General features: G+C 42.6%; 1 protein-coding gene across 1 annotated transcript in view; it reads right to left on the bottom strand.

The window, feature by feature from the left end:
• The window catches only part of VAV3 (vav guanine nucleotide exchange factor 3), a 434,748-nt gene extending 425,288 nt beyond the window's left edge, over positions 1–9,460 (bottom strand). Inside the window, exon 1 of the mRNA XM_070779927.1 lies at positions 8,947–9,460. Within this exon, the coding sequence (XP_070636028.1) occupies positions 8,947–9,456 (510 nt within the window). The 5' untranslated portion in view covers positions 9,457–9,460. The remainder of the gene's footprint in view (positions 1–8,946) is intronic.
• Positions 9,461–17,642: the final 8,182 nt, after the last annotated feature.

Genomic DNA, 17,642 nt, shown 5'->3' with positions numbered 1-17,642 from the left:
ATTTAACAGCACAGTTCATTTGAGAAGCCACAGAAAGGTCAGGAGCAGAGTTGAGAAAGCTTTCAGACATGAAGCAGTACAGCCCATGGGCCCCTAAGTGCTTACTGAGGAGCTTGGATTTTATCCCATGGTCCATAGGAAACCATTAAACAGTTATAAGGAGGTAGACGGCAGACCTGCCCTAGTTGTTCAGGTTAAGCTTTAGGAGTCCTTACTCACTCTCCATCACTCCCGACGGTCATGGGCAAGTCTTTGTGTCTCTATCTTGAAAACGCATCCTGTGCATGCCAACAGAAAGATCCAGGAGACAATAAAAGACATAGGAAAGCACACAGATAGGGTGAAGGAGGGCTGGCCTTTGCTAAGAGCACTGATAATTCATCCACAGAACACGAGAGAAAGCATCGTCTACGGGTTAGATGCAGGAAGGTGGGAGCCTGAAGAAACTCTCCTCTGACTGTGTCTGTTTTCTCAGAGGAGTAGGAAGCAAGATCACCAAGTTGAGAGGAAGAATGGATATGGAGGTTCAAGAAGAAAAGGTACCAAATAGGCATCTGGGAGAGTCAGAGACTGAATGGTCTAGGGAGGTTTTCCAATTGGTCTCAGTACCCCGTTATACTCCTAACAACATAATTATTGAGAATCCTCAGTAGCTTTTGTGTTTGGGAGTTTATCTATCAACACCTAACATATTGGAACTTTAAAACGGAGAAATCTTTAACATATACACAAACATACAACCACAGCAATGACAGCAGCATGTAGCTTGGGGAAAACTCCACTATACACCTGTGAGAAAATGAGAGTGAGAAAAGGCAAATAATGTCTTAATATTATTTTTAAAAGTTTGACCTTAGGGAAAAACTAAAAGCATTTGAGGGGCTATCAGAAGTCTCCCTCATAACTCAGTTGGTAAAGAACCCACCTGCAATTCAGGAGGCCCTGGTTTGATTCCTAGGTTGGGAAGATCCACTAGAGAAGGAATAGGCTACCCACTCCATTATTCTTGGGCTTCCCTTGTGACTCAGCTGGTAAAGAATCTGCCTGCAATGCAGGAGACCTGGGTTCAGTCCCTGGGTTGGGAAGATCCCCTGGAGAAGGGAAAGGCTACCCACTCCAGTATTCTGGCCTAGAGAATTCCATGGACTGTATAGTCCATGCAATCACAAAGAGTCGGACACGACTGAGTGACTTTAACTTTCACAGAAGTCTCCAGATCATACTTTGAGAATGTGTGGTCTAGAGAAATGTAATCAGGTGGCTGAGTCACCTACCTGAGGACAGGGATGTGGAATTTAAAGTTAGTGCACGTAGGAGGCATAGGTTTTCCTCCACTGGGTTCAGCAGCTGAGCTACAGGCAGAAAGTGGAGAGCTGGATTTAACCAGGGTTGTATTTTAAACAGATTGAATATCCCTACCCAAGAGAAGCTAAGGAAGTAGCTACAATGGCCATGGTATTTAAGATGAGCAGGAAGGAAATGAAGACATGAAGGCAGTGAAGAGGTGGTAGGACCAAGAGTTCAAAAGATTACTGAATTTTAGGTATTAGTAGAATAATCCAAAAAGGAAGGATTAGTAAGAGAGTAGGATGCTTGAAACAGAATATGGAAGGTAACTGGTAACAACTTCAAACTCAACATCCAAACTGTCTATATGCCCTTCTCTCTGAAATCTGCACCTCCTCTCTATTCCCCTAGTCACCCAAGCCTAAAACCTGAGGCTCATCCTGGATACTTTCCACTCTCACTGCATCTAAGTGGTCCCAAATCTGATCCATTACAACTCTTCATCATCTCTCATCTTTCTTGCTCCTCCCTGTGCCTTCACTCCAGCCCCTTCTCATCCAGCGGCCTCATCTACGCTTGACTGAACTTCAGCAGGAGTTCTTCTCACACTCAGCTCCATCCTGCCCAATTCACCCTTCACTCTGCTGTGGAAGAACTTTCCATGGTGAACTCTGATCATGTGATCTTCATGCATCCATCTATTCATGAAGAAACTATAACCCCAGAGATGGGGACATAAAATAGGCAGATATAGGCTATCATCATGAACACCAGGTCCATCAGAGTATGAAAAGGAGGTAATAACACAGTGTCATGAAATAATACAGAGGATACACACAAAAAAAAGGCAACAAAATAGAAAACTCAAAAATTCTCAAGGTGTTTAGAGAGAAGCCAGTGAAAAAAGTTAAGAAAGAACATAAAAAATACAAAAGAACCAGAAGAGTGTAGTGTAGTGAGAATTAGAATTTCAGGACAGAAGGAAAGTTAATAACACAAATTGCCACTGCAGGTTTAAGGGAAAAAAAAAAAAGAGTATGTTGTATTTGAAACTTAGGATCCTATTAGCGGTGATCTATACTGGATCAACCCTATTTGCATTACAAATATGATATAATTTTCTCCATCTTAGGAAAAAAAAAAAAAAGGCACTGTGTCATTTTCTTCACCCTGACAGACACAGGATTGTACCTTACCAGTAAAGCTTTGGCACGCCAATCCTTTATCCCAGGCTCTGGTTCCTAGAGAGCCCAGGTTGAGCCATCAAGTATGCAGACAGACAAAGTGCTTAAGATGCCTGAGCTACTTCACATGAAAAGATCTTGATTGGTGTCAAATTTAAAATTATGCTGGCCAAAAGAATAAGCCAACAAATGGCAAAGAGGTTACTGACTCCTGAGAAGAAAGACTAAATAATGACATTATTCTGAACTGACTGGCTAAAAATGTACCGGCACACCACTCTTTTTGGACAAAGATAGCCCTTTTTTCCCCCTCAACCATATAACCCAGTAGTCTTCACACAGCAGTAACCTGGCCATAGGGATGCAGACTTGCATTTGGAAAGCACATCTTAATATAATTATGGTTTTCAAACAATGTACAGTTATGTATAGCAGAAATAAACTTCTCTTTAAGCAGTAACAGCCATAAAAACCCAACTGTGTAGGTGAAAAAGACAATCATTGTAATATCAGTTGTAAATAAACTAAATACTAATTGAAAAAAAAAAAAAAAAAAACCCAACTGTGTGTTAGGAGCTTTGAAGGAAATCCTGGGGACAAAAGTGAATTCTTTAAGAAACGCTACATTACCAATGCTTAGTACTCGGTGAAAAATATTATGTTGGGGAAAAAAACATGGACATCAATGACTGAATTGAAATGATATTCAGCAGAGTAGCCATCAGAATGAAAAGTTTTAGGAACACATTAAATATATTTCATATGTGTATGTGTTAGTCGCTTAGTCATTTCTGACTCTTTGCGATCCCAAGGACTGTAGCCCACCAGGCTCCTCTGTCCAAGTCTCCAGGCAAGAATACTGGAGTGGGCTGCCATTCCCTTCTCCAGGGAACCTTCCCAACCCAGGGATCGAATCAGGTCTCCCACACAACGGGCAAATTTGTTACAATCTGAGCCACCGTGGTGTAACGGCAACCCACTCCAGTTTTCTTACCTGGAAAATTCCATGGACAGAGTAGCCTGGTAGGCCACAGTCCATGGGGCCACAAAAAGTCAGACATGACTGAGCAACTAACACTTTCTGGTTACATATATTTCACTTATTTTTTTTTTATATACATACACATCTTTTCCACACATACACATATATACAACTGTGCCATATGATAAAATTTGTCTAAATCTAAAAGAGCTCTTGTAATTGGTATTACATAAAAATTCTATATGATAAGAAAATAACCCTTTTGATCTCTTTTCCCCTAGTAGCCACTATCCCATTTATCTGCTCTCTCTACAGCAAAATTACCCCCAAGCACATGACTATCCTTGTGGTCTAGATCCCCTATTTGTCCTTCTTCTCCAGGAGAGTGTTTGCCCATCACACCCCAAATCTGTTTCTACCAAGGTCACTCAAGTATTTCATATTGCTTAATAGTCCATCTTCAATCCTGTTTTCACTTGAACAACATTTACGTATCTAATCAGTCCTCCTAGAAGCACTTTATTCACCTGATTTGCTCAAACCACATTCTGCTGGCTTCCCCTCCTACCCTGTGGCCATTTTCTCTCAACTCCTCTACAGGGTCTCATCTCTCTACCCTTGACACATGGGCAAGCCCCAGGGCTCACACCTCTGACCTTTTCTTTGGACACTACTCCCTACGTGATACCATACACTGCCAGGATTTTAAATACCATCCATACTCTGATGACTCTTAACTTTATCTCTCCAACTTCTGAAGTTGCCTGCTCAGCATCTACATGCCTGATGGACATTTCAGACAGAACTAATTCCACATTATCCTCCCCCTCTCTCCACCTCCCATCTTCTCCACATCATCCTCCCCTTCTCTCCACCTCCCATCTTCTCCATCTCAGTCAATGAAGAACCCATCAGTTCAGTTCCCTAGGCCAGAAACCCTGGAGCCATTCTTGGCTCCTTTCATACCTGCCATCTGATGCTGTCAATAAGTCCTTGCCGGCTCTACCTCTAAAATATACCTAAGGCTGGATTCTTTCTCACCCTCTGCCCTGCTATCACTCTGGTCAAAGCCACCATCATCACTGCTGGAATGACTGCCCGAGCCTGACTCTTCCATCCTGGCTGCTCTGCCATCTACTTTCAACACGGCAGCCAGAATGACCCTACTGAAATTAAATCAAGCCATGTGATTCCTATTTTGCTCAGGGTGAAGTCTTAAGTCCTCCACAGCCCACAAGTGCTAAAAATCTAGTTGCCATCTTCTCTTTGACCTCATCCCTACCACTCCTTCCCATACTTACTCTCCTCTAGCCGTTGGCCTTCTGGACGTTCCTCCAGTTTACCTGCCATTTAAATACCCCTCACGACCTTAGCACGTGGGTGTTCCTTCTGCCAGGAACTTGCTTCTTCCAAACATCCACATTTCTGCCTTCTCGCACTCCCTTCAGGTCCTGCTCAGTTGTCAGATCCTCAAAGGAAGCCTTTCTTGACTACCTTCCATAAAATCAAATCACATTTCCCTCTAGACCCTTACCCAGGCTCACACCTCTTCAGAGCCCATCACATTATATAGCCGTTTATTTATTGTTCCTCACTAAAATATAAGTCCTTTTAGGGCAGGGATTCTATTAATAGAGTTTACTGGTCCAAGCCAGTACCTAAAACAGTGTCTGGCACATAGTAGGAACAAAGTATTTGTTGAAGGAACCCTTGAAAACTGAATAAGTCATTTTAAGAAAATTCAAAGTTTACCTATACTGTATACAGTGGTCAGTAAATTTATCAAATGTGTTATTACCATCCTAAGACAAAGCAAAATTACAAAATAATAAGACTAGAGAAACTGCCTGCAATGCAGGAGAACTAGGTTCAATTCCTGTGTTGGGATGATCCCCTGGAGAAGGAAATGGCAACCCACTCCAATATTCTAGCCTGAAGAATCCCATGGACAGAGGACCCTGATGGGCTATAGTCCATGTGGTCACAAAGAATCGGATACAACCGAGTGACTAACCCTAAGATTAAGATAATTTCACTGACATTACATCCGTGGTTGATTACAGGCATTTATGGAGACCTTCTTAACCACCAAAAGTGACATCAAGCCCAAAACCCAGGCTTCCATAAAGCACCTCCCCAGTACAAATAGCACAGGAAGGCTCTTCTCTTCCAGAATCATGTAGATCCTTGGTATCCTATCTGGAACACTGCTTTGGATGAAAAGTAAATCTGTCTAATATATACAGAGATCAGATTTCACAGATTGTGTGGATTTTCATGGATCATCTGGGTTTTATTTAACTTTTATTCTTTATAATAAAAGGAATATGTTATGTAACTGTGATTAATATTTAGCACTTTAATAAAATAAAATCTAAATCAGAGTTAAAAAAAAAACCCTATATTGAACTGAAGAATATTCTCCTCTTTCAATACAAGACCCCCAAAAGGCCGATGTCCATAGTCAAAAACAATTACTAAGAGAATCTAGATCCCATTTATAATTTTATTTTGGAGGACAGTTGATTAGGACTCCAAGATTCAGACCTAAAATTGTTTAATTATTTGAGGGTTATCATTTTTTAACACATATAAGGTAGAAGACTAAATAAGAAGAGTGGATGAAATCACATTCATTGGAGATAAACATTATTAAAAGAGGCTACTCATTTTAGCCTTTCTGAAATATTAAAAACAAGCAATAAACAAGATACTGATACACTAGAATTTCTAGTGTCAATATCTGTTCATAACAGTCTCAAATACCACAAAACTCTGAAGTGAGAGTCTCCAGTTATTTCCTGGCTTAGAAGATCAGGTGCTAAAAGAGTCTATTTCAAATTAATATCTTCAACAAAACTTAAGCCAGGTAGACAGAATGAGTCTTAGATATAGCAAAAGCCACAAGAACTAGTAATAGCAACTCTAAATTCAGAAGAGTAAGGTCTGCTGGGACATATGTCAGAGTTTCACTGAGTTATTAGATTATTCACTATAGTGTATGAATTGAGCTGACAGATTAGGAGCCTTATAACCAGAAGCAGATGGACCCTTCACCAAGAAAGACAGGAGTAGTTAGAGGCAGAAATGTCAGCCCAAAGGAACTTGTAGACCTTGCAATTGATAGAATTTTGAGTGTAACCTTTTACCCTTAATGTGACAATAGCAAAAAAAAAAAAAAATGTTTTAAGTAATTTTGCTAAAAGTGAACACCTATTAAGTGCATAGTATCTGCCAGGCACAGAAGATGTATTAAGTATGTCAATGAATTATTTAATGAAAACACTACTAAGTCTCATTTAAAGATTTAAGGACAACTTACATAATACCTGTGCAGCACTCAGCTGTTCAGCAACCTTCTCTCTGCAATGTGGCCAAGAATCAGGAAGACAGCAGAAAGAGACATCACCGTATTCAGGTACTAGCCTTCCATGGTTCATTTTTGGAAGAAGTCCAGACTCACAGAAAATTGTTGTTTAGTCACTAAGTCATGTCCATAGAAAATTACTGCAGAGAATTTGGACCCAGGAAGCTCAGGGTTAAGAACCCCAAAGCACAACAGCCTAAGGAAGCTCATTCAACTGTTCAGCTCATTATAACATGGTGACTTATCTGATAGAATAGTGTAGTAATTCCTTTAGGGAAAGGATCCTGAAGTGTTCACTGTTGTATTCCCAGTAGGGAATAGAGTTCTTAGAGCAGTGTACGAGCCCAATTTTCATTAATGATGCTTATAATGACAATTCTTGGTCGTCAGAAATATTAAATTACATCTACTATATTCTACAAGGAGAACAAAGAGCAAAAACACATTTGAAAAATTTTTCATCCATTGTTAATATTGAAGTAAAGGTTAGAAAGTTGAAACAGAGAGAACATCAACTGTCAAAAACACTTGATTATTGAGAACCACTTAATGAACAACCCCCAAGGGTTCAGTTGCAGGATACATACCACACTACCTGCTGGTGGACCGAAACATCCTAAGGCCATAGGCCAGGTGGAAAATGGGGATCTTCAGACTGGATAATCAGTTGCAGCTCCCTTGAGAACTCTGTGCAAAGCAGCAACTTCCAGCTTAATGGAAGTCTGTTAAATCCTTGGACAGGATATTCCGAACTGTGACAACTCTTAAGGGGTTCATGGAGTTAGCCAACACCATCCCAGAATATGGGAAAGTATGAAATAAATTATCTCATTTCTAAAACCATATGGTTCTCACCACTTACAAGCCTGTTCTTTCTTGGGAACCACTAACCAGCAGGTTGAAGGTAGACAGGCAAGGTACGCAGAACTGGAGGTGCAGACGGGCCCTGATGAAACGCTGACATCCAGAAGAGAGGAATGTGCGTGCTCTAACTTTAAAAACATAATTATTACATTATATCGAGTCTGCATTATATAAAGTTCTGCTGTAAAAGGCACTGTTCTGGTTGCTAAGTAGCTGAGGCTCTGTATCATTCAGGATTAGTGCTGCTAAAGTGTATCATGTAGGGAACTGTTTCCTCTCCCGTTCAAGCTGAAAGTGTTTTTTTAAACTCTGAAAGTGGCTTTTTCTCTAAAATAGAAAATAGATGTACTGAGTTGTGTTTAACAGCTTTCTGCATAAAAACTTTCTGACAGGACCAAGAAACTACCATTCCACTGTGTAGCGACTTACAAGTTTAGGATGCACACAGCCTTCCAGAGTTGCTTTTTTTTTTTTTTTTTTTTTTAAGTCCTCAAAGAGGCACCTCCAGGAAGGGCTCCAGCCACCGAAGCCAAGAGTGCACCATACCACCTGAGCAAGCACTGAATGAAGGCAGGCGGAATCTGGAGCGAAACTTCTCGTTTCCTGCCGCTGTTGAGAGAGGCTGGACTGGCTCCTTCTCACATGGCTTAAGACGAGCTATAAACACAACCATGAAGCTTGCCAGCTGGCCCCAAGCTCAGGGGCTTTCAGGGTAGCCGCTACGTTGTGCTCCCTTTTCCGCCCTTTGGCCAGTGTCATTCCTGTACAGATAACGGTACCGGAACGCCCTCCACTTCCTAGAGTCCTCATTTATGTCATGCTTCCTCTTTCAAGAAAACATGGGGACGAAATGCAAGCAAAAGAACTAAAGGCACAATTACCCCCATCAGCTACTTCCATGCCTCCCCATCGTTATTAAAAAAGAGCTAGACCAAACTCTTCTTGTTGCGCCCAACACACACACACACCCATCCACCCACTCACCCCCAGTAGGTGAAGGGCACCTTAGGACAGCTTGTTCTTTCCCGCCTCACAGAAAGCCCTTAAGAAATCCTCATACCATCTTAGGACACAGGGCTCTGGCATTCAACTAAAGATCTAAACCATGTCAAGCCAAGGTACAAGAAGCCGAGGCGGACCACAAAGCAGAAGGCAGGGCAAACAGAGCGTACCTAGATGTTTGCATTTACACAAAGACATTAGCCGGCTGATTAATGGGAGATGCCGGCTGGAGGCGGAGGCGACCGCGCCGGCCTCGTTACCTGGGACATCTGCGGCCTCAGGTTGATCTCCTTCAGGTTGATGGAGTGCGCCCGGAGGTTGTTGAGCAGCTGGCAGAGCAGGACTCCATCGCGGAGGGTCTGGGCCAGGTCAAACACCTGCGCCGAGTCCCAGGTCACCCGGTGGTTGGCGGGCAGCACCTTGCAGTGGATGAGCCACTGGGCGCATTGCTTCCACGGCTCCATGCCCGACGGCGCCTGGACGCTGCCCGGCCGGGGCAGGCAACGGAGATGCAGCCGCCGCCGTTCCTCCGCTCCGCCGACGCCAGCCGCGGCCGGCCCCTTGCCTGCGACGGTGCGAAGGAGCAAGCGCCGCGGCGGGCGGATCCCGGGCCCCGCGCCGGGCTCGGCTCCGATCCCGGCCCGGGTCCGCCGCCTCCTGGCCGCCGCCGCCGCTAGTCCCGCGCGCTCTTCGTGCGCTCCCGCCGGCTCGGCGGCGGCAGTCGCACACAGGCTTCCGACTTGCGAGCCCGGCGCCGGGCGACTGAGCATGCCCAGCGCGCGGGCCGGTCTCGCTGCCGTCTGCGAGTCCCCAGAGGCGCGGGTGGGAGAGCGCGCGCCGCCCTGGCCCAGGGTCGACGGCCCGAGCTGGGAGGAGAAGGGAGGGGAGCGGGGCAGCGAAGGGGATCCCTCAAGGCGCCCCCGCCCACCACAAGCCCTCAGGTCGGTGGAGCTCGCACAGCCCCAGGCATCCGGAGATCTCCTGCATGGGGAGAGTGTGTCTAAACAGTGTAATTCGGTGGGGGCTTCTATTAGGACCTCCAAAACACAATTTTTAAGGGGTCCGAGAGGAGCGAAGGATTAATTGGGGCATCCGGACTCCCCAAAGAGATGAAAAGAAAAAATAAATAGGCGGCACAGGGCATCTTGAGAACGCAACACTGAAAGTTACCCCCTCACCCCTTCCACCTTCTAAATTCTCTTCCTACAGATAACTCATGTTCCTCAAAGTTAGTTGCTCGTGAGGATGTTTTGCCACAATAAAAGCTTGTATCTGGAGACGCCTGCCGAACCCACCCCCACCCCTCCCCGCAGCTTATTTCAACGCGATGTGTTTTTCACTTATAGATGGTTTCCCTTTCCCGTCTTGGGCTCGGAACTGTTTGGCGTCGCAGTCCGGGCCCTTTCACTAAAAGCACAAAACCTGCGGGAGAGAAATAGGCCTGTGAAACGCCCACCGAGCCACGGCGGCCGCACTACGCATGCGTCGGCGACGGGCCGGTTTTGAGCGCGTAGGGAACGCTAGTTCTCAGCGGCACGGGTTGGGATGAGTTTTGAAACCTTTCGTAAAAGGTGGAACGTGAACCCAGAACTCGAGAGCTGGCTGAGCAGTGCATTCGCATTTCTTAAATTCTGGGGGACTCTTAACTGCCCCCTTTTACTCCTATTGCCCCTCAAAATAAAAAATGGTGTTTAAATTATTTATCATAATTTATTACCACTTGAACTTTCGCACTTCTGCGTAAATGTGGTCCTGTATCTCTGTTTCGATATATATTCTTCACATTTTTTAAAATAAAATATGAAAACCGGTGGGATTTTAGATCATTTTTTATTTTACTATTATATTTCTGTAGCTCAGATGTTCTATTATGAACCAAATTAATTTTATAAGCAGGTCAAAATGTTATTCTTAAAAGTGTATCTGCTCTGTTAAGGACAAGCACTGCTTTTCCACTAGCCTGTGACAAGCACAGCACACTGTACACTGAGCGTTAAACAATAAATCGGCCTGAGGATTTCCTTTCCTCCCAAGCATCCTTTCCCAGCAACTTCCTCTTGTGTTCAAATCAGATTGCATCAACGGTACAGTGTTTCCTAACCTGTAATCTTGGCAAATAAATCATACAAAAGTTTATTGCTTCACACCTGAAACTAACACAGCATGGTAAGTCAATTATGCTAAACGTTAAAAAAACATTTTTTTATTAAACTTTATATATCATCTTTAGAAACACAATCCAGCACATCTGAATCATTATGTAACAAAAGGTCCGGCATAAGGAGAAATTTAAATTAGAAAGGAAGTTTCGTTAAAAAGGAAGAAATAACTAACAAAAATATAAATTTTGTTTCAGGTAGCATCAGATCAACTTTGGGTGTTTAGGACATTTTCAAAGCCCAAAGTATATGTATCAGAAAGGAGAACTGGGTTTAGAGTCTCAGCACTCCTAGGTTCTAGCAACATGCCCTTGGGAAAATGATTTAATTCCTCTACATCTGTAAAACGGGGAAAATAATATTCAGCTCACTGTCTGGTCATTCAGATCAAATGATACAATGCCTTGCTATTCAAGATGCAGTCTATGGAGTGACAGCATCACCCAGGAGCTTATTAGAAATGTAGACTCTTGGGCCCTACTCCTACACCGAATGAATCAAAGCTTACATTTTAAAAAGACCTCCAGGTGACATATATTTACATTAAAGTCTGAGAAGCACTGATACAATGCCTAAGACATGTGACGCCTAACAGTAAGAACTCAATAAGCATTAACTAATAGCTCTTAGGTCACAAAAAGGCAGCAATGACCTAATAAATTCTATTAAACTTTTTATAATCATATATATTAATATATAAACATATATTAATATACATATGTATATATTAAAAATATGACTTCGAAACATTCATTGTTGTTGTTCAGTTGCCAAGTCGTGTCCAGCTCTTTGCGACCCCGTGGACTGTAGCCCACCAGGCTCCTCTGTCCACGGGATTCTCCAGGAAAGAATACTGGAGTCAGTTGCCATGCCCCCCTCCAGGGGATCTTCCCACCCCAGGGATCAAACCCAGGTCTCTTAGTCTTCTGCATTGGCAGACGGGTTCTTTACCACTAGCACCACCTCGGAAGGCTGAAATATTAATAATACCTCTCAAATACAGTAAACCAGAGATTGGAGAGAAGAGCAAGAAGAAAATATACTGAAGGCCTAGAAAAGAAGGAGGCTAGTGGAAGTGCAAGGTCCTTCCAATAAACAAGGAGCTCAGTAGAAAAAGATGAGTCATGTGGGAGACATTAGTATCAGAAATTCAGATGAGAACAAAAATGGCAATGGGTTTTTTTGAGCTGTCAGTTTTGGTCCATGAGCTGAGTGATAGAAGACTAGAATCTGTCAGTGGCATCTCCCTGTCAGTTTGCTGCTGCTGCTAAGTCGCTTCAGTGGTGTCCGAATCTGTGTGACCCAATAGACAGCAGCCCACGAGGCTCCCCCATCCCTGGGATTCTCCAGGCAAGAACGCTGGAGTGGGTTGCCATTTCCTTCTCCAATGCATGAAAGTGAAAAGTGAAAGTGAAGTCGCTCAGTCGTGTCCGACTCCTAGCGACCCCATGGACTGCAGCCTACCAGGCTTCTCCGTCCAGGGGTTTTCCAGGCAAGAGTACTGGAGTGGGGTGCCATTGCCTTCTCCGCTTGTCAGTTTAGGGCCCCAGTGTTCCAATGAAGGCCATTCTTGCACAGGTGAAATGAGACCCAGGACTCAGTGGTCCCATTGCCCTGCAGGCTACCTGAGTACCTGAAGCTTGTCCACACGCTACTGAATGCCAGGCCCTCTATTGGGCACTTTACATACATTATCTGCAAGTTAGAGGAAATCACCACCACCACCATCACTGATGAAGAACCAAGATCAAAGGCATTTATCACCTTGCTCCTGGTTACACATCTCAGAAAGAGCCTGAGTTTGGCCTCTACAACTATGCTATTTCTATTTGAAGCTATTCCCCACTGTAATATTAATAATTAGTGAATTTAATTATTGGTTTAAATGTCTTTCTCCCCGCTAGACTGAAACACCTTGAAGGCAGGAGTGATAACTTATCCCAGAATCAGCCTTTGTGCTTGGCACACCACAAGCCTCAGTAAATAATAGTTGAGTAAACAAATGAGCTATGTGGCACCTTTTTACTCCCTGGGCTCTCTCTTCGTGGTAGAGCAAAAAGATTAGGAAGTATTCCCCCTGATGTTAGTTTCACCAGATATCAGGGCCCCATAAAGGGAAGGTCCACTCCTTCTGATAGGGACAGACTAAAAGGATAAAGCAGGTGATTAAGTAGTTAATTCCACTAGGGGATTGTAAGTAAAAATATATGGGAGACCCCTGTAAATTAATGGTTACTCAAGAAAGCAAGTTTGCTTAGCAACATAACCACGTAGCAGAGGCAGAAGACATGCCCCCAAACAATAAAACAATGGTGGCATGAGACCCACATCCTGCCCAGGGAGCTCAGTAAGTTCATGGTCCCTAGAACACGCTCTCTGCACACATAAAAAACAATAATTTGTAGACCTAGCTTGACCATGTAGAGACAAGAAAATCCCCCTGCTCAACCTGAAAAGGGAACTGACGATGGAGGCAGGATGTCTGCCTAAGAAAGACAAAGTATCTCTCCCCCTCCCCACTTTTCCTTTGATTATTAAACTATAGCCCAGTAAGTTCTCGAGTGTAGCATTTCTTGCCCATCCACGTGTAAACCTCACAGGCATCCTATTCTAATAAATCACTTCTCAGCTATCACTTTGCCTCTTGCTGAATTCTTGTCTCTGTTGAGACATAAAGGACTATGGTGCGGGAGCTCTTTAGAGTCCCTAAAATGACACCAAATGGTTTCACTGCCTGTGGGTCTTGCCACCGTTTCTGGATCCTCCCGCAGAACAGACCTATTCTTCTCCTGCATGGCTCTGCGGTTTGGATCTTTGCCTCGGTGCTATACTTTATAAACAAGTGGGAAATGGGACAGGTGGCTTTTTGAGCTCTAGGAAAGGTAAGACAATAAATGATGGATACCACATTCTAGGTCTTGTCCCATGTTCAAAATTACACCATAATCAGAAAAGTAAGGATTAGAGAATTCACTGGTTTATGCCTCAACCCTCGTGTACCAAACCACTGAAGGAAAGCTGGTGAGAGCCACGTAAATCCACTGCTTGCTAGAATTGGTGCTATCACTCAATCTTTACCATTTTTTCTTCTTATTCTTTCAACCTGAGTTTAGAAAAGCACTAAGCTATCTACCACCAAGAAATTCAGAAACACAAATTTCTTATTTCTTATTTATTTCTTATTTTATGACGCAAAAGAAGTACGTCATTTTGAAGCTCTAGGAAAGAATTTTTTTAGGAAATAATTTAAAAAGCAAAAATGTAAGTATTGTATACTGCAAACTGAAATACAGCCTGTTAGGTTAACTTTCTTCAACTACAATCAAATGTTGATTGGTTTCACATAAACATTAGGGATGCAGGCTTTAAGTTTCTAGTAATTTGATACTGTTTTAAAAATAAGTACCAGAAAGTCATTGTGAAGATAGGATGGTGGTAGAGTGGGACTTCTATAACAATCACTTTTTAATAAATGTTCTCAAATCAGTGTGAATTTAAAGATTTTTAGGTACAACTGAGCAGGATCTTGTTAGGATCTCAGGATTTTTTCTCTTCTGACATGTTTAAGTCTTGATAATGATAACAACAACAATGACAATAATGGCCCTTTTTCAAAATGTCACTTAGCATCTAACAAAAGAAATTCACTAGAAATAATTTATGACACAAATAGGTTCCAAAGCAGCAGCTTAAAAAGGAGGGTAAGAACATGACTGTCATTGTGTTACAAGGGATGAGCTAATAGCTAACCAATGTGCAAATACATGAAATTTATTTCATTTGTAAAATTGTTCCCCCTTTCTCTGTAGGGAAAACACACACACACACACACATACACACACATGTTTAATTCACCACATTAATTGATCCTCAGCTGGATCTTCTCAGAATCTGGTTCACATTAAACATGCTGTACCCCTCAACCCCTGCTTAGACATTCGTCCATTGTCAGACAATAGCTGTGACTCGTGTATACATTGTGTTTTAAAAATGACTGAGAAGGGCAAACTTACAGGGAAAAGATAAATAGTTATGTATTCCTGTGAGCAACTATAGGCCTTAATCTAATTTGTGAAACACTCCCATTTTATTTGCATGTTGATATAAACAAATTGTGGAAGAAGGTGAATGTTAAAATCCATAAGGAAACTTTTGTGGGAAGTCCTTGCTGCTCCTGTTTCCACAGAATTCTATGCATATCTCAAACATTACACTAAGTTCCTTGTAGAAAAATTATCTCTTTGACACCAAAACCACCACCATCTTCCCTGGACCCCTACCCTTGTACCTTGCTGTGGGCTCCTTGGGAACAGAGATTGTAACTAATTCATGTCACATCTCCAATGTCTAGCACCTAGTAGGAGATAGAGGGAGGGAGGGATAAATGAAATGAAGAAGATGCAAATCATGGGATGACAGTAATCCTGGGAGAGAAGAGGAGCAAGGCTTAAGTTCCCGTTACCATTTCCACATTTCACTGAAATTTATTCCTACCACCAACAGTGTCCTTAGGAAAATACAGCAATGCTGCCAGACTGATTGGCTTTATCCACATGAAGAAAGTGCAGGAGTTTTAAAAAGCCAACTGATTTTCATTTCAATTTTCTTTAACAATTGAAATCTGTTATAAAAATAATAATAATAATAATAATTGAGCTTGCCCGGTGGCTCAGACGGTAAAGAATCTGCCTGTAATGCAGGAGACCTGGGTTCAATCCCTGGATTGGGAATATCCCTGGGAGGAGGGCTGGCAACCCACTCTAGTATTCTTGCCTGGAGAATCCCCAGGGGGTCCACGGGGTCGCAGAGTCGGACATGACTGAGCGACTAAGCACATCCCCAAATTGGGAACTGCCTGGAAAAGGTAACATCTAGTTCAGTTGATACCTCATGTCTGATATAAGACAGTGACAACAACAGCTGTTATTTGTTGAGAGCTTATTGTGAGCACTAACAGGCAGCTATTGAACTTTCTACGCATACTTTTATTTGATTCACATAACCTCTCTGAGGTAAGTACAATTATTTTCCTCATTTTATGGATGAGAAAACTGAGACTAAGAAAACTCAGTTAGCTTTCCTAATTGCAAGCAGCTGGTAAGCAGCAGAACCAGCACTGAAGCCCAAACATCCTAATGCCAAGATCTACCTGAGGGCCACACAACCACACGTGATGCCGCTCTGCCTCCCTGGAGATTTATAGAGAGAGATTCCCAAGAGCAGACTGCAACGGGATGACTTTACATAACCAGCTTTAAATGCTACACACCTGTGCAAGTTTATGAATAAATACTCTTTTAATATTTCCATGAATGACATTCCCCCCTACTGCTGTTCACCTATCAGGAAAAGAATCTAAATCTGTTTGGTAAAGCAATATTGTTTTAACTCTTTATTTTTAAATATTACTTTTAAAGGGGTTTCCCTGGTGGGTTAGTCAGTAAAGAATCCACCTGCAATGCAGGAGATCTGTGTTCGACCCCTGGGTCAGGAAGATACCCTGGAGATGGAAATGGCAACATACTCCAGTATTCTTGCCTGCAGAATTCCACAAGTAGAGGAGCCTGGTGGGCTGCAGTCCATAGGGTCACAAGAGTCAGATACAACGTAAAGACAAAACCACCACCATTCCATTAAAAAATGTTTTTAATGTTAAGCATTCCAGTTATTCCTGTCTTTATAACCCTTTTGTTTTATTTTGTTGTGTCTTGTTATGTTTCAGACTAACACGAGGTTTTGAAATGGTGTGCTTTAGAAATCTTGCGGGGATCTTTTTTGATCATTAGACTCATTCTGACAACATGGGAGTGATTTCATAAAAAATGTAAACCTGCTTTTCTGGGAAGTGACAGGAGAAATCTAAAAAGCACCAAAATGGAGACAATGTGCCTCATTCACCTTCCACATGTGCACACACAGGCAGAAAGGCACTCACACTCCTGTGTTTGTAGACCATTTAGGTTCCATCCTGTCACTGTGGCATTAGGTTCCCTGTAAAATCTGAACCGGGTGTTTATCGCTCAGACAAACACAACAGGGAGACACTGGCGGCACTGAAAGAAGGCTGTGCATATCTGGTCAGAAGGAAGACACAGTGATCATTTCTGTTTCAGACCATTTGGTTTGTTGCTGGCTGTAACTCTTAAGTTGTTCTTACAGAAATTTCCTAGATTTTTGAAATAACTCATGTGTTCTGCTAACTTTGTTTCCTTCCTCCCCTCCACTGACATTTTTCAGGAACTAAAATTCGGGGCTTTTTAGTTCAGAGTATAGTGTTAGGGTGTAAGAAAGAGGTGAGTCTACAGAGGGTGGTTCTTAGAGAACAGGAATAATTTAGATTATTTTAGAGAGCAAAGAGGATGAAATTGGTAGACCTGAAGAAAATAGGATAGTTACTTTTTATACACACATACACACACACACACACACACACATATGTAAGAGAAGGAAATGGCAACCCACTCCAGTATTCTTGCCTGGAAATCCCATGGATAGAGGAGCCTGGTGGGCTACAGTCCACACAGTTACAAAGAGTCAGACACAACTGAGTGACTTTCACTTCATAGTGAGTGAAGTGAAAGTCGCTCAGTCTATACATACATACATATATGTATATATGTGGGCTACAGTCCACACATACATAATACACATATACATGCATATATGTATATGGATATATATATGTATGTATATATGTATATATGTGGGCTACAGTCCACACAGTTGCAGAGTCAGACATGACTGAGCGACTTTCACTTCACTGTCTATTGTGAGTGAAGTGAAAGTCGCTCAGTCCA

The sequence above is a fragment of the Bos indicus genome, chromosome 3 (assembly GCF_029378745.1).
Source record: "Bos indicus isolate NIAB-ARS_2022 breed Sahiwal x Tharparkar chromosome 3, NIAB-ARS_B.indTharparkar_mat_pri_1.0, whole genome shotgun sequence".
NCBI classification, from domain to species: domain Eukaryota; kingdom Metazoa; phylum Chordata; class Mammalia; order Artiodactyla; family Bovidae; genus Bos; species Bos indicus.
Note: the sequence above shows the minus strand (reverse complement) of the source record. Positions and strands in the feature narration are given on the sequence as shown.